Source organism: Cheilinus undulatus, linkage group 4, assembly GCF_018320785.1.
Source record: "Cheilinus undulatus linkage group 4, ASM1832078v1, whole genome shotgun sequence".
Taxonomy (NCBI): domain Eukaryota; kingdom Metazoa; phylum Chordata; class Actinopteri; order Labriformes; family Labridae; genus Cheilinus; species Cheilinus undulatus.
Window position 1 is genome coordinate 54,490,627 of NC_054868.1, and position 26,424 is coordinate 54,517,050.

At 41.0% G+C, this 26,424-nt stretch overlaps 1 protein-coding gene across 1 annotated transcript; it reads left to right on the forward strand.

The window, feature by feature from the left end:
* Positions 1–1,201: 1,201 nt before the first annotated feature.
* On the forward strand, positions 1,202–25,162 carry xpo1a (exportin 1 (CRM1 homolog, yeast) a). The gene is made up of 25 exons (XM_041785776.1): positions 1,202–1,820; positions 3,623–3,755; positions 5,517–5,618; positions 7,435–7,507; positions 7,593–7,654; positions 7,737–7,781; positions 7,873–8,054; positions 10,644–10,692; positions 10,778–10,897; positions 11,355–11,483; positions 12,082–12,240; positions 13,053–13,235; positions 14,882–15,020; positions 15,337–15,518; positions 15,604–15,760; positions 15,938–16,101; positions 16,286–16,420; positions 16,507–16,690; positions 17,371–17,477; positions 19,380–19,574; positions 19,660–19,828; positions 20,135–20,269; positions 20,372–20,531; positions 20,819–20,915; positions 24,374–25,162. The coding sequence occupies exons 2-25, from the start codon at positions 3,630–3,632 to the stop codon at positions 24,518–24,520; spliced, it is 3,201 nt and encodes a 1,066-aa protein (XP_041641710.1). The 5' UTR covers positions 1,202–1,820; positions 3,623–3,629; the 3' UTR covers positions 24,521–25,162.
* Positions 25,163–26,424: the final 1,262 nt, after the last annotated feature.

Below are 26,424 nucleotides of genomic sequence, written 5' to 3' on the forward strand. Positions count from 1 at the left end.
TAGAGCTCCATGCTGATATGCCTGTTCCTGGTTGACCAGATTTGAGCATTGTTTTGTAAAAGCAGTATAAAAAATCAGTGTACATCAACAGAATGACCATAAAAATCCACCTGATTTTGCTTCAGTTTCCCTCTCTGTATTCATCGCAGTAGACAGGCTGCTCAGAATTATATGAAGCAGACAAATGAGATTTGGTTATCATACATGATTTTGACATTTAAATATGACTTTTATTATTGTAACACCGTTGTGCATGAACAGGAGATGTAATTTATTCTCATGTTTTCTGCAGCATCTCTTGAGCTCCTCATGTAAGCATGATGCTCTCATAAAGGTTTGTATATACTGGTTCAGAAATGTTTGAGTTTTTAACCCTGTAACAAAGAAAGCAATGGTATAATTTCTTTCATGTGAAAGGTGTGCACACATACAGTGCTTAACAAATGTATTAGACCAGCTGTCATATTTGTCTCAGAGACCATCCAGCATCATGAAGTGCTTTAATACGGACTCTTTCATTTTCAGTCAGCTCTCCACGTTTTACCATTTTGAACAGGAATGAGGAATTTCAAACTGAATTCACCTTTTTATACCCAAATTTGAGCCGGCTCACTGGTCTTCTCTGAGAAGTCAGAAATGAATCAAGCATAACATTCAAGCACTAAAACTCATTTTTCTGTTCAGGAATGACAGTAAATAACTATAATTTGACACATTAATCAAGAAACAATAATGTGCTTTACTATTTTTTTCAGGTTTTTTGTTAATCAGTAAATTTGAAAATTCATGGATAACAATAATAATTCTATTTTAGCATTAAAAATATCATTTGGGTTAAAGAGCTTCTACATATTGGTGTATTAACCATTGCAGAAACATGAAAAATGATTTTAGTAATTACCAATGCTGTTAATTTAGGGCAGCTTGACAACAACTAAACTGATTTTTCATCAGAGTCTTATCACCAAAGCTAGTCTTCCTCTAGTCTTTCTCATAGAAAAAATGTTTTGAAAACTATTTTAGTTGATGAAATTAACATTGCCTTGGGTTAAGAGTTTGACAACCACTGCTCCACATAACCAGAGGGAGGGAGATGAGACAGATTGACAGCTGTACCCAGCCTATGGCACAGCCTATGACGCTAGATGACGTCAGCGCCAATACACCGAATCAGACTCTCAGTGGGCGGGTACATAGTCCAAATTTTACGCGGCGCGCGACGGGCCGAAACACCGAGAATGAATATCCCGGTCTCAACCGGTTTCAACCGGTCCGTGGTTGGAAGCATGAGCTTAGAGGAAGAGCACACTTGCACGCACTAAAACATCTCTGCTCTCCACCAGTGAATCCGAATAGAACCAGAAATAAAAACGAGACTTTGACTCCGTTATTATGAGCCGGGATAGCGCCTTAAAGTGACTCCGTGAGGCTGTGCTGTTAGCTTAGCTTACATTAGAACCAGCATTGACTTTCTATTAGCATGCTAACCTGCTGCTAGTGTGGTGGGAGTCGGCTGTGATCACTGATAGCTAGAGACAGATTTAAAACTGGGCTGAGGCAGGAAACAACAGGCTGTTTAAAGCTTCGGGCAGCTTATCATAAATAAGAATCGATCAGTTATAAACGGAACCGTGTTTGAGTGTCAGACTGAAGCTAACATTAGCCTTTAGCTCCCAGCGGCTAGCAGCAGTTTTACCGTGTGCCATGAGATAACACTGCTCTGCTGCTGTGAACGCGTCTAGGAGATTGAAATCCCTGTTCTAAAGCTCTAACCAGGAGCTGACCTTTACCTGTTACCGACGAGTGGACGAACGCACCAGGTAAGTTAAACTGAGCAACGGTAACGGAACTCACCCAGCGAGGCTAACGTTAGCATCCGTTAGCGTGGAGAGTAATGCGTTTTTTATCATTGTGGTGGGCTAACGGTTAGTGGAGGTATACATGTCTGTAAATATGTCACCTTCACTCACTCTAAGAACTGGTTTCAGTAAATGTTTGGACATTAAACTACTCTCCGTGGACGGGTTCAGAGCTAACAGTCTGATTTAGGGTAATTCAGCTCTGATCTGACCAGCAGGGGGCGTAGTTCTGCTTGTTGTTTGTTATTTAAGGGCATGATTTAAATAAAATGAAACGTTTGTGCTATGTTTGCATATTCTGCATTGACAAGCGTGTTTTACCATGGTTCTTTCTATTATGCTGATAGCTCATGGTACTTAATCTGATACTAAAACTTCTGTGCGCTTTACATTCACTTTTACATGTATAATATCTGCAGTTGCACTGACAGCTCTGTTTAATGCAGCTGGACATTTACAGGTGCATCTCAAGAAATGAGAAAATCACAAGAAAGTTCAATGTTTTCTGTCACTCTTTTCCGAGAGTGACACCCATATATTATATAAACTCATTACACATAGTGAAATATTTCAAGCCTTTTTTTCTTGAGATGTTGATGATTATGGCTTACAGATAATGAAAACCCAAAATTCAGTGTCTCAAAAAATCAGAATATTACATAAGATCAATAAAAAAAAAGGATATTTTAAACAGAAATGTCAGGCTTCTGAAAAGTATGTTCATTTCTATGCCCTCAATACTTGGTTGGGCCTCCTTTTGCATGAATTACTGCATCAATGCGGCGTGGCATGGAGGCGATCAGCCTGTGGCACTGCTCAGGTGTAATGGAAGCCCAGGTTGCTTTGATAGCGGCCTTCAGGTCATCTGCATTGTTGGGTCTGGTGTCTTTCATCTTCCATAGATTCTCTATGGGGTTCAGGTCAGAATCAAGTACAGTAACACCATGGTCATTGAAGCAGCTTTTGGTACCTCTGGCAGTGTGGGCAGGTGCCAAGTCCTGCTGGAAAATGAAATCAGCATCTCCATGGTGCTTGTCAGCAGAAGGAACCATGAAGGTCTCTAAAATGTCCTGGTAGATGGCTGCGTTGACTGTGGACTTCAGAAAACACAGTGGACCAACACCAGCAGATGCCATGGCAGCCCAAATCATCACTGACTGTGGAAACTTCACACTGGACTTCAAGCAACGTGGATTCTGATCCTCTCCACTCTTCTAGGTCCCAGAGTCTGGAGGACTCCTTTTTTTTAATTGATCTTATGTAATATTCTAATTTTTTGAGACACTGAATTTTGGGTTTTCATTATCTGTAAGCCATAATCATCAACATTTCAAGAAAAAAAAGGCTTGAAATATTTCACTTTATGTGTAATGAGTCTATATAATATATGGGTTTCACTTTCAGAAAAGAGTGACAGAAAATATTTAACTTTTTTGTGATATTCTCATTTTTTGAGATGCACCTGTAAATGTCCAGCTGTATTAAACAGAGCTGTTTATGTTATGCATGCGCAATTAAGATTCAGCTTTTCTCAAACACTTAAAATAAAAATCATGTCAGGAATAATACTAAGAATTTAAATACAAAATTGAAGAGGATGAGGGCTACTGAGAAAAAAAGGCAGACTTCTGACTTTGATTTTGGAATTCTGAATAAGTATGACAGACTAAACTCTGATATGTGGCTGCACATTGTTTGTTTTTTAAAGCATATCCATGCTGCCATGGCTGATGTATAAATAATTTCTCTCCCCCTCCCCTCAGAAGCTCTATGCCAGCAGAAATGACGATGTTGGCCGATCACCCAGCCAGACAGCTGCTGGACTTCAGTCAGAAACTTGACATCAACCTGTTGGACAATGTTGTCAACTCCATGTACCACGACATAGGATCCCAGGTTAGTGTGGCTCTTTTTCACTGTGGGCGTCCACCTCAAGTGTCGCCGTTGAGCTCCTCATGGTTTGAGTGTTCTACAGATTATGTACAAATATCATAAGAGCTGCCAGCTGACATCAAGAAAGATTTATCCACATAGAACCCAGCGTAGCGCCGGTGCTGCGATTAGCATATTCATTTTTGATTGGCGGTTTGAAACTGGATAAGATGGATTGATTGATCATTCTTTTTGCATATAAAATCTGGGGAGTTACACTAACATTTCACACATTCATCATGTTTCAGAGCGCTTTTTTGTTGCAGTGATGGGTTTGTAAAAATACACAATAAAGCACACATAAAAAAATCTTTATAAACAAGGCTACGGGTATTTGCAGCACTTCTATGTCGAAATAAACATCGTCACGTTGTGGGCATGACAGGTCACATGGTTCTTATGTGTCCCTACCCGATAGCGCCCCACTCAACAACAGGAAATGGCAGTTTTCCTTGGAGTTGTAGTTTTTTCCGCGGAATACACCGAAGAATTTACCCTGCACACATACTCTGCCTCGCTCTCATTTCACCCCTACTTTGTTACAAAAACACACACCAGACATCCATCACACACCTTTGACACAGTTCCACACATATGTAGTTATGGATTCGCAAAAACCTGGTCGCTCCAAACGGTTTTACTGCTGGCGTGAAGCTTTCGAACTAAATACAGCATCAGATGAAGAGTCCAACAACTCATCTGGCTCGGTTTTTTACAGGTTACAAAATTAACTATATCTCAAAAAGCAAGTTATGAACAGACTCCAAATAAATTTCCTTTGGTTCCAAAAGATATTTTGCAACTTTTTTCACATTTACAAATTGGAGGGATACAGCTGTGCAGTTTCTGTATTTTGAAATATATGAGAAAAACACAAAAACAATTTTCTACATTTTTTAGGTTTATTGCACGTGTAAGCCATTTATTGTAGTAGTTAAGACATAAATCAATACATGTTATTAAAACTTGGGATATAAGGGTTATATAAATGTAAAGCAAAAAAAATACTCCCAAAAATTGCACTACGGTATGTCAAAATGTAAGAATATGTCCTGGTGGACTTGCACATGGTAGGGTTTAAGGGAAGGCCATTTTAACTTAAAAGGAAGAGATCTTTCTTTCTGTCATGTGTTGTGTTGACAGAAATGATTTGGGGATCTTTGTGTAGTAGACCTAATGCTGTCTTAAAAATACTAAAACCTATGTATTGTCTGAAAACAGTCTTGTAAAACCTTAGTTTTCTGAAAATCCACAGATTTTCAACTTTTTCTTAAGTGTTAAGCCTATTTCTCAGTCTCTCAGCTGATGCTGACACGAAATAAATCTGAAACTGCCCAATACTGATGATCTTCTTATGCATTGGTGCTTCCTGAAAATGAAGACTTTTTGTTCAGTTAATCATTTATTAAGGGATGGTGTGCAATCATATCCATTATTCATACACAGTAAATGAAAACATGGTCTTACCAGATTTACTGAGTTGCTAAAATCCATCCGTAGACCGACAGAGAACTCATGCAAGACGAACAAAAACGTCTGCATAGTAAGGACCAAACATGGGATAAAGAGCAAGTGAGACATGATTGGTTGCTAAGCCTCTCGGTGCAGTTGATTGGTTGGCTTCTGACTTAATATGAGATGTTAATAAAGGAAAAAAGCCTGATGTTAATGCCTAAAACTCAAAGATTAAAGTCCTATAACTGGAGTGCTTTTTCTCTTTTGCAGCAACGAGTGGCCCAAGAAGTTCTCACCAACCTGAAGGACCATCCAGATGCCTGGACGAGGGTCGACACCATCCTGGAGTTCTCCCAGAACATGAAAACTAAAGTAGGTACCAACCTGACTCATGCTGGTGTTGTAGCAGGAAAAAGATCAGAATTTAAATCAGATGCTCGGTGGCATGTCTCAGCGTCCGTTTAATAATGTGAGCTGATGTTTATCCACATCAGACGGAGGCTTTTAAGGCAGTGAGGTCTGAGCTCTCACTGCGGTCTAGAGTCTCTGTATTTACAGGATTTTCCTCCAGATAATGGAAGTTTACTGTGATTAAATCAGAGCTGGCCTGCAGAATTAGTCATGTTCAGTGTGTGAGCGCTGCAGCACATCTACAACTCTGAAAAAATATTTGGTCCCTTCCTGATTTCTTATTTTTTGCATACATATCACCATTAAATGTTTCAGATCGTCAAACTAATTTTGATATTAGACAACAATAACCTGAGTAAACACAAAAGTTTGTTTTTAAATGGTGATTCTATTTCATCCACACCTACCTGGCCCTTTGTGAGAAAGTCATTGGCCCCCCCTTGTTAAATCCTAAATTAACTGATTAACCACATTTTTTTTAAAGCTGAGTTCAGTTTGACTCTCCACACCCAGACCTGATTACTGCCAGACCTGCTGGATGAATGAATCCCTTAACTAGAACCAGTCTGACAGTGAAGTAGGCTAAAAGATCTCCAACACATCATGGAGCCATCTAAAGAAATTCAAGAACAGATGAGAAACAAAGTCACTGACATCTATCAGTCTGAAAAGGTTACAGAGACATTACAGTGGCGAACCTTCCCAGGAGAGGTCAGCCTACCAACATGACTCCAAGAGGACATGGACGACTCATCCAGGAGGTCCCAAAAGAACCCAGAACCACATCTGAAGACCTGCAGGGCCTCACTGACTCAGTTAAGGTCAGAGTTCATGATTCAACAATCAGAAAGAGACTGGGCAACAATGGCATCATGGGAGAGTTCCAAGGCAAAAACCACTGCTGATCAAAAAGAACACAGAGACTCATCTCAGATTTGACTAAAAACATCCTGATGATCCCCAAGACTTCTGGGAAAATATTCTGAGGACTGACCACTCAGAAGAGGAACTGTCTGGAAGGTGTGCATCTCGTTCCATCTGGAGTCAAACTAACCCAGCATTTCATCAGAAGAACATCAGACCAACAGTCAAACGTGGTGGTGGCAGTGTGATGGTCTGGACCACTAGAACCATGAATTCTGCTCTCTAGCAGAAAATCCTGAAGGAGAATGTCCGACCATCAGTTCAGGACCTCAAGATCAAGACCACTTTGGTTCTGGAGCAGGACAATGATCCCAAACACACCAGCAAGTCCACCTCTGAATGGACTAAATACTAGATGAAGGTTCTGGAGTGGTCTGGTCAAAGTCTAGACTTAGATCAGACTGAGATGCTGTGGCATGACCTTAAACTGGCAGTTCATGCTGTAAAACCCTCCAGTGAGGCTGAGTTAAAACTATTCTGCAGAGAAGAGTGGGACAACATTCCTCCACAGTGATGGGAAAGACTCACTGATAGTTATCACAGAAACCAAGGATGGAACATCCAGTTATTAGGGTTAGGGAGGGATGACTGTTTCACAGAGGACCAGGTAGGTTTGGATGGATTTACCCTGAGTAATGAAATCATCATTTAAACTCTGACTTTAGTAGTTACTCAGGTTATCTCTGATTGATATTAATGTTAGTTTGATGATCTAGAACATTTAAGTTTGACAAATATGAAAAAAAGAAACCAGGAAGGGCGATCATTCACAGCTCTGTATGACATAACTGATTACTGAATGAATGCATCTGCACTGTTTTAAGCTCTCTAATGCGTCCTCTTCCTCTCTCAGTATTACGCTCTTCAGATCCTGGAGACAGTCATCAAAACACGCTGGAAGATTCTCCCTAGGAATCAGTGTGAAGGTTGGTTCACATGTACAGCTTTTTATGATTCTTTTGGTCTGAAATGGGCTGCTTGTTTTATTTTAACGCTTTCATCAATTTTCAGGCATCAAGAAATATGTTGTTGGTCTGATCATTAAGACTTCGTCTGATCCTACAAACATGGAGGTGAGTTATTCCTGCTTGTGATTCAGAGCCCTGTAAATAAACTTTGTGAGACTTACCTCTCTTTTTCCATGTTCATCTGCAGAAAGAGGGAGTGTACATTTCCAAGCTCAACATGATCCTCGTACAGGTAAATCAGATTCAGCATTGTTTTATTGAAACAGTTACAGGATTTGATGAGGCCGGTGGATCACGCCGTCTCTGACTCTGTATCGTTCCAGATCCTGAAGCAGGAGTGGCCCAAACACTGGCCCACTTTCATCAGCGACATCGTAGGAGCGAGTCGGACAAGCGAGAGCCTCTGCCAGAACAACATGATCATCCTCAAACTGCTCAGTGAGGAGGTCTTCGACTTCTCCAGTGGACAGATGACCCAGGTCAAAGCAAAGCACCTCAAAGACAGGTAAGCCTTTTTTTTACTTTATATCCAACAAACAAGAACTGAAATAAGAGCGAGTTGGTGCTGCAGAACAGAATTAAGAATAAAATACCAGGCACATTTTCCAGAGCTGTCATCCCAATAAAACTAAACATGAGCCTTGTTGCTCTCCTACATCATTTAAATATGCGACGATTTGACCTAAAGAGAACTTGTTCTTGTAGCATTTCATGCCATGGAATCAGATCCTTTAACAGGGATTAATATCTGATCCCAACATGTGGTCTTTAATGGTTTGGACGTACCTCAGTGTGAACTGGAAACAGCGTGATACCTGATAGCTCAGACTGCATACTGGCTCACAGTAAAGACCGCCCCGTCATGATCTGCTGTAAACTAAAAGCGTGGCTCTGTTTATGTCCATCCAGCCTTTCTCAGGTTGATTTGAATTGCAGCTCCTTTAAGAAACCTGGATTAACTCAGCTTAGTACCAAAGGCTGATCTTTTAGCTCCCAAATGGCTCTTTGTTTGGTACCATTTTGGCTTTATACCAGCTAGAACTAGCTCATACATGAACCATACATCCCTTGTAACTAGGGCTGAACCATTTGGGAAAATAATCTGTAATTTTTTTTTTCCCCACTATTGCGATTCGATATGCAGTTATTCCTGAAGTTCCTCATCTTATGTATTTTCCAACAAACACAAGCAATTAATCATTCTATATTCTAACCAACACAATATTAGTTGAAAAGGCTAAACATGTTTGAAAAAAATATCTAATTGTGGTGATTTTGACTGGTATTGCAAATCAGACATGAACCCTTGTATTGAAGGGAGTGATCATTTTTATTTCATTCTCATATTCAATAAGAAAAACCTACAAAAATGAAGAGAGTAAGAACTATTGTAGACTATTCTTAAGAAATGTCACTTGAATGGTTGCATGATATGTAATGCATAAGATCTCTGCTGGGAAAAAAGTTTTAAATTGGTATTTTTGTGCAAGTTTCAGGTTAAAGAAAAATAGCACCTTCTGTGATTTGAAAATTGCAGCAGTCCATATTGCAAGTTAATCTAATTTGCGATTAATTGCCTGGCCCTACTTGTAACTTGATTCCTTGAACTGAGTTGTCATTTTAATGTCATTATTAGAGTGCATATGTACCAACAGGGTTTCCCTTGTGTTTACAGTACTTTTGGAAAAGTGGGTGGTTGCCGTCTGTGATCTACTATTTGGGGAATAGGCCCCCAACATCCACAGCTTCACCAACATTCTGTCCTCTTTGATGATGTCATCCTTTAAATCATTCAATAGACTTTAGAATGAGTTCATCCTTTAACGCTTATAAAACATTCCATCCTTGCCTTTTTCATGCAGGTCAGTCTACCCCCCAGTACTACTAGGTTTATTGTCTAAACCACTGTTACTCAACCAGAGAGCCAAGTAGTTGAAAAATACCTTTACAAGAGCGACAATCTATGTGGTGAAAAGTGGCACAAAAGGTTAAACTGGCAGTAAAAATAAGAAAAGGTGGCAAAATGGGGAGGAAAAGTAACTAAAACAGGCTAAAAGCAGCATTAAGGTGGCAAAAATGGGCAAAAAGCTGTAAAAAGGTGGCAAAAATTGAAAAAAAACGTAGCATTTAATGGCAAATGGCAGCTTGTATGGGCGAAAAGTTGCAGAAAATGGCCAAAAAGGTGGAAAGTAGCAAAAATTAGGACAAAAGTGGCAAAAAGAAGTGGCTAAAATTATCTGGAAGCAGCATAAATGGGTGAAAAGGGGTGAAAAGGTAGGAAAAACGGGCAGAAACTGGCAAAAATGGGGGAGAAGTGACAAAAATAAATGAGTCACGGGGGCAAAAATGGTCAAAGGCGGCAAAATGTAGCAAAAAAACAAGTAAAAATGACTTAAACTGGCAAGAAAACAACATAAAGATGGCAAAAATAGGCAAAAATCTGTGTAAAGGTAGCAAAACTTGGAAAAAACATGGCATTTAATGGCAAAAGGCACCTTTTATGGGTGAAAAGTTGCAGAAAATGGCAAAAAAACTGAGAGAAAATAGCAAGAAGCAGGACAAAAGTGGCAAAACTGGGCTAAAAGCAGCAAAAATTGATTAAAAGTGGCCAAATAAAGTCTACTGTACAAGCCTGGTAAACAAACTGATTAATGTGACTCGGCAAAGGATAATTTCTGAGGTCAACGTTCCTTTTCTAAGGTTTTCTGGGGGAATAATATTTCTAATTAATAGATAAAAGAGCCACACGTAGAGTAACATTGGTCTTAACTGTATATCTGTATGTGTTTGAAAGGAAGCATGTTTATGAGAACATGAGGGAGAAAAGCTGTTAAAGAGGCATCACTTGTCTAATAGCTCATGGCTAATTGGCTCCTGTTCATTCTTATGAACATGCATGGTTACCAAGAGAGCCAGCTGTTGTTGGAATAAGAGGAGGACACATGGAATAAAGTGCTGTCATTTTCTATCTGAATACCCCAAACCATCTTTCATGTCAACAGCAGATCAGTGTTGAATTCTCCTGGATATATTTCATACTTCCACCAGCTGTGACATGACTCCTATCATCTTTGTTCTTCTTCATTTTTTTCAGCATGTGCAACGAGTTCTCCCAAATATTCCAGCTGTGCCAGTTTGTGATGGTAAGACCGTTTTTAAAATTCCATTTATCACTGATTTTAAATACCAGTTATTCTCACAGTAATTTACTTTCTTTCTAATGCTCAGGAAAATTCCCAGAATGCCCCGCTGGTTCATGCCACTTTGGAGACTCTCCTCCGCTTCTTAAATTGGATTCCTTTAGGCTACATCTTTGAGACCAAGCTCATCAGCACTCTGGTCTACAAGGTAAACCGGCTTATCATCATCCAGTACGTGTAAAACTTTCACCACAGTTTTTAAACTTCAGACTGAATCAGAATGACCTTTCACCTTTAGCTGATCTAAAGTTATCACAGAACTCAGGCCTCTTAGCACAGAACACACCAGTCATTCTAGTTCACCCCTGGTGTCTCAGCTTGGCTGTGCTGCAGATAGTGCTGATTTTAACTGGAGAGAAGTAGGATGGAGCGCCCTCTGCTGGACAGAATATGTAATAACATGTCTTTAAAATCAGCCCTGACATTTAAATACCTTCTTTAAAAAAAGACTAAAAAGGATAAAGTTTACAGATCTTCTATAGGATATAATGAATCCCCAGAAAAACAAAATAAACAAGGCCCATTTATTCCTCAGATTTTAAATGTTTAGGACACTAAGACCTGCTAATATAAGCTTCTGAATTTGTCCTCTTTGTGTCTTCTAGTTCTTGAACGTTCCCATGTTCCGTAACGTGACGCTGAAGTGTTTGACAGAAATTGCCGGAGTGAGCGTCAACCAGTACGAGGAGCAGTTTGTCAACCTGTTTACCCTCACCATGTGCCAGCTCAAACAGGTATGCTGTAGAGAGGACAGGCTTTTTCACTATGGAGAGTCAAGGTGACGATTTAACCTTCAGAAACTCTGTGATCATTAAAAACATTTTTTCTAAAACCCATCTGAAGAGCTCTGAACGCATGAGGGTCCTAAGATCTTTTCTGTTTTTCCTCTCTTTCTGACTTTTCCTCTGAAAGCGCCTCGAGTACAGGTGCAGAAAATGAACACTTTTAAAGGAACCCTGCATGATCAGACAAGTTCATCTTGTTGGATAGATATTTGTATTTCTTGTATGTATATTGAACTAAAAAACTCACTAGATATCTGCATTTTTGAGTAATTTGAGTTTATAAACTCACCAGGAGGCCACCAAGTTTAAAGTGACATTATTATGACTTGCATGCACCAGCATCTAATCAGAGTAGACTATCTAAACAGCAGGAGACTGGTTTATTTCAGGTCACGCATGTACAGGATCATACGGGGTCTGTGTGGTTTCTTTGATGTAGATGAATGTTGATCCTGGGTGGTCTCATGGCTCAGGTCTCTCAGACTAAACCTTAAACAAAGCCTAGGAATAAATAAACAGTCCTGATTGTGATGTTTCGTCTGCTCAGATGCTGCCTTTGAACACCAACATCAGACTAGCCTACGCCAACGGGAAGGACGACGAGCAGAACTTCATCCAGAACCTGAGCCTGTTCCTCTGCACGTTCCTTAAAGAGCATGGCCAACTTATCGAGAAGAGACCCAACCTGAGGGAGACGCTCATGGAGGTAACCGCAGCCCTTCTCTTATAAAAATAGCCTGTCAGCTTGTGTAAATACATTTTTAATTCTCAGGCATTCCTTTGAGTCATTTCCTCCTCTGCTTCAGGCTTGATGAGAGGATGGATTATAGCAGTTGTTAGTCCACTTTATAAACAGTTCATTCAGAAATTATAGCTTAAAGGAGATGTTTAAGCTGGAGGAGGACAAAGACGGGGACTCTGTGCAGAAGCTTATTCAAGATGAGTTTTAGAAACAGAAAACATCGACCAGAAATCAACTAAAACCAGAGTTCCCCACTGGAAATCACACAGTTTAAGAGAAGATAAACCCTGAGACCACTAGGACTAACACACGTGTATTTAGTAGTAGTTTTAAGAAATGTGGGTCCAAATATCAATGATGGTGACATTGACTGAGCGTGTTGCATTGGCTGCTTTTTCATCTTTGAATGCATTTGCCTTAATGCCACCAGTTAACACGGTCACCTGTTATACTATAACACCAGGGTAGTTTCGTCCAGGTTTGGAGGAGAATGGAGGTACAACTCCAGTGGAATATGCTTGGTGTAGCTGCCATGTTTTTTTCAATGCAAACAAGCAGGAAACGTAGCTGCAGGAGCAGGAACTGGTACAAAAACTGCCATCTATTAAAGCATCGTGTAGAGGCGAGTATATTTCCAGGAATGCTCATGATGCAGCCGGATGGGTGCATGAACCTTATCAAATGATCTTAGAGAAGAGTTTTGTAATGTTTTACTACATGCTCGGTCCTCATATGTAGACTAGAAATGAAACCCTGTTATTTAATTTCCTCTGCAGGCTCTGCACTACATGCTGCTGGTGTCAGAGGTGGAGGAGACGGAGATCTTTAAGATCTGTCTGGAGTACTGGAACCACCTGGCAGCAGAGCTCTACAGGGAGAGTCCCTTCTCCACCTCCAGCACCCCTCTGCTGTCAGACGTCCCCCCACGCAGACACCTCTACCTGCCAGTGCTCTCACAGGTAGGACGGTCACACACCTCACGGTCTGAGTGCACGACGCAGCTATTAATATCAGCGAGAACATGAGTCTATGCAGCGATCCGATACCGTTTGGTTCAACTTTATATTTTTATTTAGTTAGCCATGCTACATGTTAGTGCTATAAACTGGAAATCAATTCTTCTTCACTGCTGGAAAGCATTGCATGCATGGGCTACAGTTTTTAGAGCAGAGAAGAAGAACCAAAGGAGCCACTGCAGCAGCAAAGACTGGAGGATGTGTGACAGTTTTTCTCTGAATGTGATCGTTAAAACGTCTTCCAGACCGGCGCCGTCGTTTACGACAGGAAGTGACTCAGTTTATCAAAAGTGAAATAACTTTTGAACCATAAATCATTGCCTCTCACTTGTTTTTCCTCCTGAAGCTAGCCGTTGTGCTGTCTCATTGATGCCTTTGAATCCTTACAGCAGCATTTTCAGAGAGCCTCGAACTCATGTGACCTTTGGGAACTTTAATGATTAAATCCACACCAGTAAACCTGATACTGAACGTCTTTTTTATCAATTTTAATCCAATGATGATCATTTATTAAAGCTAGTGTGAATGCTAACAGTCATATTGTTTACTGTTTGTGAGGGTCTGTTAGTCAATGGCAGGCTGTACTGTAATCACATGAGCTGCCTGAATAGAGCATAATAGAGAGAGAGAGCCTGTAAAGCAGCCCCCTGTATTATTGTTATTGTAATATTTAGCAGTAAAACTCAATAATCAGCAGAAAAACAACTTCAGGGTCACAGAGCTGCTGAAAGTGGCAAAAACTGGTGAGAAAGGACAAAAAAATGGGTTAGGTGGCAAAAATGGTCAAAAAACGGCAAAAACATGGCAAAAATGATTGAAAAGAGACTAAAACGGGCAAAAAGCATCAAAGAGAGGCAAAAACGTGAATAAAGAGGCAGTCAATGGTAAAAAGCAGCTTAAACTGGCAAAAGTGGCAAAAAAAAACAAAAAGGGGTAAAAAAAATTGCACATAGCAAAAAGCAGGAAAAAGTGGAAATGAATGGGCACAATGCGGCATAAACAAGTGGCAAAAATGGGCTTGTAGCCATAAAAACTGATTAAAAATGGCAAAAAAAAATGAAAAAAAGCAAAAAATTGCAAATAAAGGCAATGGAAATATACAGACAAAAACTTAAAGTTGACTATAAAGCCAACTTTACAAGTGTAGGAAACAAACTCATTGATGTGACTAGCAATAGATCATTTCTGAGGTCAGAGCTTCCCTTTTTAAGGTTTTCTGGGGAAATAATATTTCAAATGAAGACATAAAAGAGCCACAAATCATCACGGAAGAGCCACACGTTGAGTATCACTGGTCCAGAAAGTTCTCACTGGTATCGGATCAGGACTTGGTATTGGCTGATACCCAACACCTCAGTAATGGGGACATCTCTTGTGATGACAGACTCGTTGTGCAAAGACGGTGAGAATTTTGCATAAGGGACCTTTTCGTTGCTCGTATAGAACCGTGACATCTGTACGCCCCTACTTCAGATGATCAAGGTTGGGTAGTTGGCTTGGTTTGACGAGTGCCGATCGGTTTGTCTTTTGGGTAGTTGTCTCAGGAAGAGGCTGATGAGGACTAATCCACCATCCTCTTCTTCTCTTAGGTGCGTCTGCTGATGGTGAGTCGGATGGCCAAACCAGAGGAGGTTCTGGTGGTGGAGAACGACCAGGGCGAGGTGGTCAGAGAGTTCATGAAGGACACAGATGCCATCAACCTTTATAAAAACATGAGGGAGACGCTGGGTGAGTCCACAGATGTGCATGTGTTTTTGTGGGGGTGTATTAATCCAACCAGGTTTCTTTATTGATGCCTCCTTAAACATTTCTGTTGTTTTTCATTAGATTTGCATGTGTTGTAGGTCATATAAACAAAGATGAGGAGTTTTATCCTGGGTGTTTGATAAGCTGCTGCTACAGTCGACCTTTAAAGAAGAATTCTTTTTTTTGACACAGTGAATGGATGGCAAATAAAACAGGCTAGAGATGGAATTAAGCTGACTGGTGGAGTGTAAAAATATTCACTAACATTTCAAATGAACCTGTCTGCGTCTGTCTGCAGTGTATCTGACCCATTTGGACTACGCTGACACTGAACGCATCATGACGGAGAAGCTCCACAACCAGGTGAACGGCACCGAGTGGTCATGGAGGAACCTGAACATGCTCTGCTGGGCCATCGGCTCCATCAGCGGGGCGATGCACGAGGAGGACGAGAAGAGGTTCCTGGTCACCGTCATTAAGGTGGGACACAGAACCATACTAGAACATTTAAACAGTACCGGCCTGCATGGAGGTAACAGAATAAGTACATTTGTTCTCCTTTCAGGACCTGCTGGGCCTGTGTGAGCAGAAAAGAGGGAAGGACAACAAGGCCATCATAGCCTCAAACATCATGTACATCGTGGGCCAGTATCCTCGCTTCCTCCGAGCTCACTGGAAGTTTCTGAAGACCGTCGTCAACAAGCTGTTTGAGTTCATGCACGGTGAGAAAACCACACAGATCAGATCACCTGGATCTTTATCCAGGTGTTTAAAATGTTTGGGGTGGACCATTCAGAGAGACAAACGAAATTTAAGTCTCGTCTCAAACCGGTGGGCGTCATATTTAGACCACCTATTCTCTGTTACTGAATGTGATCTTTTGTGTTCTTCCTCATCAGAGACTCATGATGGAGTCCAGGACATGGCGTGTGACACCTTCATCAAGATCGCCCAGAAGTGCCGCCGTCATTTTGTCCAGGTTCAGGTTGGCGAGGTGATGCCCTTCATCGATGAGATCCTCAACAACATCAACACCATCATCTGTGACCTGCAGCCACAGCAGGTCCGTTTCTGTCTCGGCTCACTGATGAGTTAGATGTTAAAGTTTTATGAAATGTTTTCTCTGGACTCCACAGAACTGAGGCAGTCGCAAAGAACATGAAAAAGCTGTAGCATCTAAAATCGACATGTAAACATGGCCTTATGAGTGCCCAGTGAAGGTGTGAATAAAACTCTGGTCTCTGCAGGTCCACACGTTTTACGAGGCTGTTGGCTACATGATCGGAGCTCAGACGGACCAGGCGGTCCAAGAGCTCCTCATAGAGAAGTACATGCTGCTGCCAAACCAGGTGTGGGACAGCATCATCCAGCAGGCCACCAAGGTGAGGACTGATCTCTGATACTTCCATCTTTAAGCCTGCTTTAGTTGAACCTGCTTCTTTTCTAACTCGTGGACTTTGTGCTGCAGAACGTGGACATCCTGAAGGACGCAGAGACGGTTCGTCAGCTAGGGAGCATCCTGAAGACCAACGTCAGAGCCTGCAAAGCTGTCGGCCATCCTTTTGTGGTGCAGCTCGGACGGATCTACCTGGACATGCTCAACGTCTACAAGTGCCTGAGTGAAAACATCTCCTCAGCTGTCCAGACCAACGGTTAGACCTTCATCATTAATTCGAGTGTATTTGTGGGATAACTGTTTGTAAAAACAGAGTAACTGTTATCCCCTCTTAAAACAAGAGTTATGAGGTAGTTACTGAGTCTTTAAAGGACTGTTTTGATGTTTTAAATCAAGATTTAAAGGGGGACAGAGAACTTGCCATGACGCCTTCCGTGTTTAAGCGTCTGTCAGAGTTTGAACTCCAAGGCTCACTCCTCTTCATCAGACAATTTGAGAAAGATCTGAGTCTTGAATTAGATCTGTTTCATCCCATTTAGACCTGAGAGAATTACTGAAGGAAGATTAAAATTAGTGATAATAGTTTCACATGGAGTTTTGTTTGTTTTTCTTAATGCAGATTCTGTCCCAGCCACATTTGAGGATGGTTTGAAATCAGGGTTAGAGGCTAAACAATAACACTCCTCAGTGAAAACAATAATTTTCATATCAGCCAGGAAACAAATCAGAGCATTTAGCAGCCAGAGGTCCAGACGTTTTCATCAGGAGCTACTGGAGACAAATATGGAGCTGAAAAAGAGAATATTAAACAAAACATCACTGATCAAACACCGCTGCTACTTCACACTGCTGGGTCTAGATATTAGGAATCTAAAAAGGGATTACTGATGACCTTTAATGACCTCTGGATTTCTGTTTGTTTTTGGATTCTTGCAGGTGAGATGGTGACCAAACAACCTTTGATCAGGAGTATGAGGACGGTGAAGAGGGAGACCCTGAAACTGATCTCCGGCTGGGTCAGTCGCTCCAATGACCCTCAGATGGTGAGATCAACTTTATTTACTCCGGAAGAACGTTTAAAATGTCTGATAATAACCTTAAAACATGCAATAGGACGACCTTTACCCTATTTAAACGCATTAACAGGGAGTAATATACTGGAGCATTTCTATGCTTATCCTCCTGAGAGCTGAGCTTTTGTTTGGATGTATTTTTAGTTCCTCCATCGTCTTTGGGATCAGAAGGAGCAGATCAGTTTAAAATCTCAGCCTGGTCTTTGAACAGGAAGTAGTTTAGACCACAGATCCCCTGAGGGTCCTGTTTCTGCAGAGAATCCAGACCCGGATCAGTTTTAGAGCAGGTGTAGAGGGTCTTCTGAAAGGGTGTCAGTCACTGAGAGAGAGATGGGGGACGCATTTTAATGACGGACCACAAGCATCAATTACATTTACACTGAGAGTTCTGAATTGATCAGAAAATTTAATTTCCAGAATCCACACAAAGAAATAACCTTAAATTTCTGTTAAATTCCTGAAACATGTTAAAGTTCCCCCAAACTTCTTAAAATATTCTCCAAATGTTTCTGTGAAACTTTATCATACAGCCTAAACATTCCAATAAAAACTAGCCCAAAAATTCCTTGTTAATTCCTGAACATTTTCAAGAAATTTCCCCAGAATTTCAAAGTAATTCCCCCTAAAATAAACTAGAATGCGCAAATGCAAATACCAAAATCCTGTGTAAACGAGGGAAAGTTCCCCCCAAAATCCAAATAAATTCCCTGAAATTACCATGAAAGTTTTTAAGTGGCCCCCCACAAAAACAATCTCATCTTCATTAAATCCCAATAGGTTTTCCAAATTTCCATGAAAATATCCTTAAATTTCAGAGCAAATTCCCCCCAAAATTCAAATCAAATTCCCAAAATATATTTCCCAAATTTTTAGGAAAAGTCTAGAAAATTTCAAATCCCCCCCTTTCAAAATTCAAATCAAATTCCCCAACATGTAAATATGAAATACTTCCAAATTAAAATTATCCCTAATGTCCCAAAAAAATCCCCAAATTCCGATGAAAATACCCCCCTAAAATTGAAATTAAAATTCCCCCAAAACTTCCATGAAAATACTTGAATATTTGCAAGCAAATTCCCCAAAAATCAAAACAAATTCCTTGAAATTTCCATTAAAATTTTTAAGTGACACCCCTCTCCCCCCAAAAAATCCCATCTTCATTAAATCCCAATAGGTTTTCCAAAATTCCATGAAAATATCCTTAAACTTTAGAGCAAATTCCCCCCCAAAAATCAAATCAAATTCACAAAAGCTATGAATGTTTCCCAAATTTTTTGGAAAATTCTAGAAAATGTCAAAGGACCCTCCCCACCAAATTCTAATCAAATTCCACAAAATATTTATTTAATATATTTCCAATTAAATATTGTCCTAAACAGCCCAAAAAATCCCCAAACTCCCATGAAAATACCCCCCTAAAAATTGAAAGCAAAATTCTCCCAAAGCTTCCATGAAAATACTCAAAACATTTCCAAGCAAATTCCCCCAAATATCCAAAAACATTCCCTATAATTTCCATGCACATTTCCCAAAAATCTCAGCGAATTCTCCCCACATTTCAAGCTAATTACTTTAACTTCACTGAACATTCTGGACTTTAATCTTAAACATTCTGACCTCAGAAATTAAAATTTAATGTTTTCATATGTCCATGCAGGGACTCAGGAGATAAACAGTTTATCTGTGTTTTCTTTAATAGCATGTTATGAACCAAACAAAGGAGAAAAGCTGTTAAAAAGGCACCGCTAGCCTCTTAGCTGGTGGCTAACTGGCCCCCGTCCATTCCTATCAGCATGTAGAGTTACTAAGAGAGTTTTCTGCTATAACTTAATCTAAACCTCACTAAGTCTGTCGACATGCTCCTGTGTTCAGGTGGGAGAGAACTTTGTGCCCCCCCTGTTGGAGGCGGTGCTCATCGACTACCAGAGGAACGTCCCTGCTGCTCGAGAGCCTGAGGTCCTCAGCACCATGGCAACAATCGTCAACAAGCTTGGTGCCCACATCACCGGAGAAATCCCCAAGATCTTTGACGCCGTCTTTGAGTGCACTTTGAACATGATTAACAAGGTCGGTCAGAGTCTGTCACCCCTCAGGGAGAGTAAACACAGACCGTACATGGCTTAACTCTTCATCTTTGTCTCCTCGTCTGCAGGACTTTGAAGAATTCCCCGAGCACAGAACTCATTTCTTCTACCTCCTACAAGCTGCCACCTCCCAGTGCTTCCCAGCCTTCCTGTCCATCGCTCCGGCCCAGTTCAAACTGATCCTGGACTCTATCATCTGGGCCTTCAAGCACACCATGAGGAACGTGGCCGACACAGGTCTGAACCAGTGCAGCCTCTGAAAGTTAGCTCAAATACAGAACAGCTGGGCCAATGACGGCTCAGTCCCAAAGGGGCCCAAACGTAAGCGTAGGGCTAAGAAGGAAAGGAGTTAAGTTTGGACTGAGCCAAAGTCTGAGGCTTTATGTTTTAATCTTAGTATTTATTTTCTTTATTTCTTTGTTCTGTAACTGGCCTGCCAACATTGAATCTCTGTGCAGGGGGTCAGTATGTTTCTTAGTATAAAGCTGAAAGTGTAGCATGTACAGAGATTGTTATAGTACGTTTGTTTTCATGTCTCCGCAGGTCTGCAGATCCTCTACACCCTCCTACAGAACGTGTCTGCAGAGGAATCAGCAGCACAGAGCTTCTATCAGACGTACTTCTGTGACATCCTGCAGCACATCTTCTCCGTGGTCACTGACACCTCCCACACTGCAGGTACGCTCACGCACCTGGTGACGTTCAGCCGTGGTAGAGAAGATGTTTGAGAACAGAAACGAGTCTTTAAACCCAGTTATTAAAGCTAATTTTGATCTGCAGGTCTGACCATGCACGCCACCATCCTGGCCTACATGTTCAACCTGGTGGAGGAGGGGAAGGTCAGCGTCGCTCTGAACGCCGCCAACTCTGCCAACAACCAAGCCCACGTCCAGGAGTACATCGCCAACCTGCTGAAGACAGCCTTCCCACACCTGCAGGAGTAAGTGGGCTTCAGAGGGTCTGTAAGCCAGGGTGGGGGGCTAAATGTGGGGGTCAGTGATGCACTCCTCAACGCTGTAAGAGCACTGGATGCCAAATCCAGACTGACTCCTCCACACAGTCTACGTGTCATCAAACATGTTTTTGCTCCCAGCATTTTAAACGCTGCTCTTTATGACTCATTAAACACCAGACTGTGGATTTTAAAACATGATTAGGGGAAGTCTCCAGTCCTAACAGGAAGTTCTGGTTGATTCCTGTGGTTCAGACTGTCTCTTCTCTCCTCAGCGCCCAGGTGAAGGTGTTTGTCACTGGTCTGTTCAGTCTCAATCAGGACATCCCGGCCTTCAAGGAGCACCTGAGGGACTTCCTGGTCCAGATCAAGGTGAGCAAAACTGAACCTTGTAACTGACATGAGTGGAGTTATTAAAACATTATGATTTACACCGTTTCTACGAGCTGGTGGGTCAGACAGAGCTTTCTGCTGGTCTTGGTTCATCGACTAAAACTCTGATTGTCTTTCTTTATTCTGTGAGGAAGACTGGACCAAACGAGCTAAAAATAGACCTTTAACAATAAAAACTCTTGAGTATGTTTGGTTTTCATCAAAGAGACTCAAACCAGACTAAAATGTGAGTGCTGGGCTGTTGGACGTTCAGACTTCTTGTTTTTTCTCTGCTGTTTAGATGCAGGTATGTCAGTATTTTTATCTATTTTAAATCAAAAAGAATTCATGCCTTGACTAAAAGTAGAGACTAAAATGTGCAGACTTTTTTACTGACTTCTCCCCTATTCACTCAGGAATAATAATACCTGTGGATCTCTGCTAGTTTGTGATAATCACAGGATGTCTGTTTTTTAGCCGTGTCTGTGATTTGCAGAGTAAAAACTCCAGGGTAAATTACCAACAATATTTCAGCAGACAGAAGTCCACAGGTAGTCCTAATCCTGTGCAAATCAGCACCTCTGTGATTTAGGCTTTTTTTTTTTTTTTTTTTTTTACCAGCTTGATCTGATTGGAACAATAGTGTGCATAGGAGATTATCCTCAAAGTTTTGACACGTAGGGGGCCACTGTAGTGCTTTTCTTTCAGTTGATTTCATCTCATCTTGAAAGTTAACTTTATTCTGCTTGATTTAACTAAAACTCTATGATCCAAACGCTCATGAGTGCCTCTGCTCTCTCAGCACTTCTGCTCTGCCTCCTACAGCTTCTCTTTACCGCTGACTGATCTTACACCAGTACCATTTAGCCATATATTTCATCTCTAACACATTTTATGTATGAAATGTGTCGCTCACCATTCAGTGGTTGGACTACAACAGCTGATCGGAGCGAGGAGAGCTGTCTGTAATTATCCCAATTAAGAAGGTACGAAAGAGCATCAAATACAGCAGACTTTTTTCTTTAAAGATTTTTATTTGATAGAGGTAGGATGGTGGATAGACTCGGAAACAGGAAGAGAATGCGGTAAAGGGCCACAGGCCGGATTCGAACCCAGGCCGCCGGCGTACATGGGTAGTACCTTAAGCCACTCGACCACCTGCGCACCCATATACAGCAAACTTTTAACAGATGACAAGGGGTCAGAATGATGCTATCCATGCCTCCGTAGCTTTTACAGAACGTGTTCAAGAGAGCCTGGAACTTTCTGGGATCTTTAAAGATTGAATACACACCAGTTATTCAGATATTAGATGTTTTTTATCCATTTATAATCCAGTTTTCAATCGTTCCTGCAGCTAGCAGGTTAGCCTGCCGTCATTTTGTCTATTCGTATCCCAGAATGCATCCGGACAACCAAGCAGGCTGTTCTGCCTGAACAGAGCATGTGCACCGACTTAGAAACTGGAGGAGAGAGGCTGAATGACTTATAAGAGAGAGGGAGACCCAGAGAGGCCGTGACGTGTCCCTCAGAGTCTCTGCACTTTAAATAATGACTCAAATTCCCTAAAGCACAAGAACTTTTTTTTGTCTTTATAGTCCCATAACTTTTTTTTTTCTTAAACTCCAGTGACATTACTGCTGCTCACACGTTCTTTAAGCCCAGGTTGTCCTGAGGAAAAGAGGGTTTGGAACTTGACTGTGGACCACAGGTTTTATGTTTGACAAGCTTTTTAAGACAAAACGTCCAGGAGAGACACGCTGGTTAAAAACAGCTGAGAGTGAACATCAGGGACATCATTAGCGCTCTGTTCCTCTTCCTCTTCCTCTTCCTCTGATCAGCTAAAGACACGTACAGGTTAAAGACAAGACCTTGATGCATACTGGGCAGCCAGGAGAGTGGATCACTTGTTAATTGATCATTGACGGCGTCCTACAGAGTATAAAAATGTAAAAAATAAAACAACACTTTAGCCCATGTTATCTAATGTAAACTGGCTAGCAGTATGAGTAGGATGGGCTACACTATGTGCTCAACATTTTAGTTTTGTTGAAGGTTTAGAAATAAAATTAACCGTGTATTTTCATGCTGCAGCTCCTGGTTTTCCTTGGGGGTCTGTTTTTTTTTGTTTTTTTTTTTTTGCTTCAGCCAGAATTAAAGCAAGCTGATGTTTGACATAAAGATTAAAAATATGCACTGACATAAGTCATATCAGAGATAGGTTAAGAATGTAAAGTCCACCGTGGTCTGTGGCTAACTTCTGTTCATAACGTCGATCAGACTGAATGAAACCACACCAAACAGAGCAGGCAGGTACACGCCTATGAAAGTAGTGATTGATCAGGAGACTGTCAGACTAATTTTGTTATTGTAACGTTGCGATAAGAATGACGTAATAATTTCCTGTTATCGCCCGATAGTTATCGTGCACCCATAATTAGACTTAATTTACCCGATAGGAATGCACCTCGACAAACACTGACACCAGAGGGTAATGCATGAATCATCAGAGCTAAAAATAAAACCTTAGGCTGAGACTAAATCACATTTAAATCTGCACACTAAGACCAAATTTAAAGTAGCTGCTAAAATGAACACTGTAGAAGGTGTAGTGTCTGTTTAATCGCTCCACTCTGTTTCTGTGGGGAACATCCGCTCAGACTGTGGCGGAGCTCTGACGACCCTCTACTGATCCTCTACCTCAGTGATACTCAACGTGTGGCTCTTTTATGTCTTAATTTGAAATATTATTCCCCCAGAAAACCTTATAAAAGGGAAACTTTTTTGCCCTTTTCACCAATTTTTGCCACTTTTTATCCATATAAGCTATCTTTTGCCATTAAATACCACTTCATCCCATTTTTGACACATTTTTTGCAACGTTTTACCCTTTTTTTTCACCACTTTATCCCATTTTTGCCCTTTTTCATTTTTTTCCTCCTCATTTTCACCCACTTAATTAACCTTTGTCATTAAATACCATTTTCCCTAGTTTTTGCCCATTTTAGCCACTTCTTTTTGCCACTTTTATCCCATTTTTGCCCCTTTTCACCATTTTTTCATCACTTTTCACCCATTTAAGCATCCTTTTGCCATTAAATACTACTTGTTTTTTATTTTTTGCCCATTTTGCCACTCTTGACTGCTTTTTGCCCATTTTAGTCACTCTTGACTCATTTTTTGCCAATTTTGGACCATTTTTTGCTACCTGTAACTCATTTTTTGTCACTTCTCACCCATTTTTGCTTCTTTCTGACCCCTTTCCTCCCCATGTTTTACCTATTTTTGTTGCTTTTTGACCATTTTTGCCACCTTTAACTTATTGTTATTGCTACTTCAAACTGTTTTGCCACTCTTCACCACCTAGATTGTGGCTCTTGCATAGGTATTTTTCAACAATTTATCTCTTTGGTTGAGTGGGGTTGAGTAACACTGCTCTATCTGTTTGCTTCCTTCAGGAGTTCGCTGGCGAGGACACGACAGACCTGTTCCTGGAGGAGAGAGAGACGGCGCTACGCCAAGCCCAGGAGGAGAAACACAAGATCCAGATGTCGGTGCCCGGCATCCTTAACCCCCACGAGCTGCCTGAGGAGATGTGTGACTGAAGCGGCAGCGACAACGGCGTGAAAAGAACGGCTCTGAGACGGAGAGCCAGGACACCTCCTGTTGATAATTAGCCCCCCCGTCTGTGTTTGAAAAGAGAACGAGGGGCCGGAGGACGGGCCCCGGCACTCAGTTATACGTCGACCAAATCAATGTCTATATGTAAATGAGAATGGACCCTAACCCCACACCGTGCTCGGATTCCTTTTTGTCCCCATCTTATTTTATACAAACATTTTTGTGTTTCATCCATTTTTTTGCTTATTAAAGCTTTATTATTTTTTCATCTTTTACACCTGCATGAAGTGGAAAAGATCGATTCTTTTCCGTGGATCACCCCCCCTCCCTCCTCTGTTAATATGTAAAATATGATGATGATGATGATGGTTAGCCATCAGACGGCTCTGCTCTCTGATGTGATGAATGTGATGGGGTCGGCGTGTGCTTCCCTGCTTCCTCTGTTGTTTTTCGGTTTGTCCGTGTTTTTTTCTTTTTTGTTGTTGTTTCTTTTACGTCGGCTCTCTGATGGAGCCGGAGCTTCAGTTGGACCGCTCTGCGTTTGGATGAGAAGGAAGGCTGTGTGCATATCATCCTGTTTGTAAAGCTGTCTTAGTACTCTGAGAATATAAAGTTGGCTATTTTTACAAAAACAACCGTGTCACTTCTACTTCTTCTCCTTTAGACTGAAGGTCATGGAAAACCTGGAAGAAAGGATTTTCCAGCTCACTGTCCAGGTCCTGAAGGTTTAAAATAACATTTGTGGTTTTTAGATTTCAGGTAGAGGAAAAGTTAGGCAATTTTGACAACAAAGATGGCTGCTCTTGTTTTCTCTGTAAAATGCCAACATTACATTATTTCATTGTTTAAACGAAACACCTGATGATCTAGATCACCAGTTCTCTGCTGATCCAGACTCAGGATCCACCATCTAGTCCTTGCAGGGAAATCATGACCCAGGTCTCTGAAGCGCTCCAAACTTAATTCATGAAAAATGTTCCAGTTAAACCTTGACTAGTGTCAAAATAGAGACCAAGGGGGAGAAGGCATGTTTTAAGATTTTCAGGAACTTTGTGTGAATTTTCTTTTTTTCCACAGACTTTTGGGTCCCGACCCGCCAGTGGAGAACACTGATCTAGATGAGTGTCAGAGCTCCTTTTGGTCCTGTACTTTGCTTTAAAAAATGGAAATCCATGGGCTCTGCCATTTCTGAAAAGGAAAGGCTGGTCCTGTTTCTCGGGGCTAAAGAAGGATCCTGGAACGGCCGTTTTTAAAGGATCCCACATCACCGACTGTCAGGACTGTTCCCATGTCGAGGATCCTCAAAAGTCCTTCAGGGAATTTCCAAGAAATCACATATGTATCCTCCACTCAGGAATTACCCACAATCCAATTCGCATTGTTTTCCTTTTCTTCAAAAAGACAAAATTTCAATTGAAACAGCACAATATCAGGAGAAAGCTCTGATTGCACTTTAAAATGTCCTGTTTCCTCTGTAAATACGTTATCATTAGTTTAGGGCAGTGATACTCAACGTGTGGCTCTTTTATGTCTTCATTTTAAATATTCCCCAGAAAACCTTAAAAAGGAAAACTTTTTGCCATTTTCACCATTTTTTCCACTTTCCACCCATTTAACTACCTTTTGCCATTAAATACCCCCTTTTTCTATTTTTTGGCAATTTTTGCAACTTCTTTTTGATACTTTTTCCCCATTTTTGCAACTTTTATTCCATGTTTTGCCCTTTTTCACAAATTTTGCCAGTTTTTGGCCATTTAAGCTGTCTTTTGCCATTAAATGCCCCCTTTTTTCCTTTCTTTTTTGCCCGTTTTTGCAACTTCTTTTTGATAATTTATCCCCATTTTTGCCACTTTAATCCCATTTTTGCCCTTGTTTTTACCATTTATGC

What these genes read in the sequence shown, in the direction of transcription:
- xpo1a (XM_041785776.1), top strand. Translation starts at nt 3,630, where the DNA reads ATGCCAGCAGAAATGACGATGTTGGCCGATCACCCAGCCAGACAGCTG. An exon ending in TCAACATGATCCTCGTACAG is followed by an intron (nt 7,782 to 7,872) that starts GTAAATCAGATT and finishes GTATCGTTCCAG; the next exon opens with ATCCTGAAGCAGGAGTGGCC. An exon ending in TGACACCTCCCACACTGCAG is followed by an intron (nt 20,270 to 20,371) that starts GTACGCTCACGC and finishes TTTGATCTGCAG; the next exon opens with GTCTGACCATGCACGCCACC.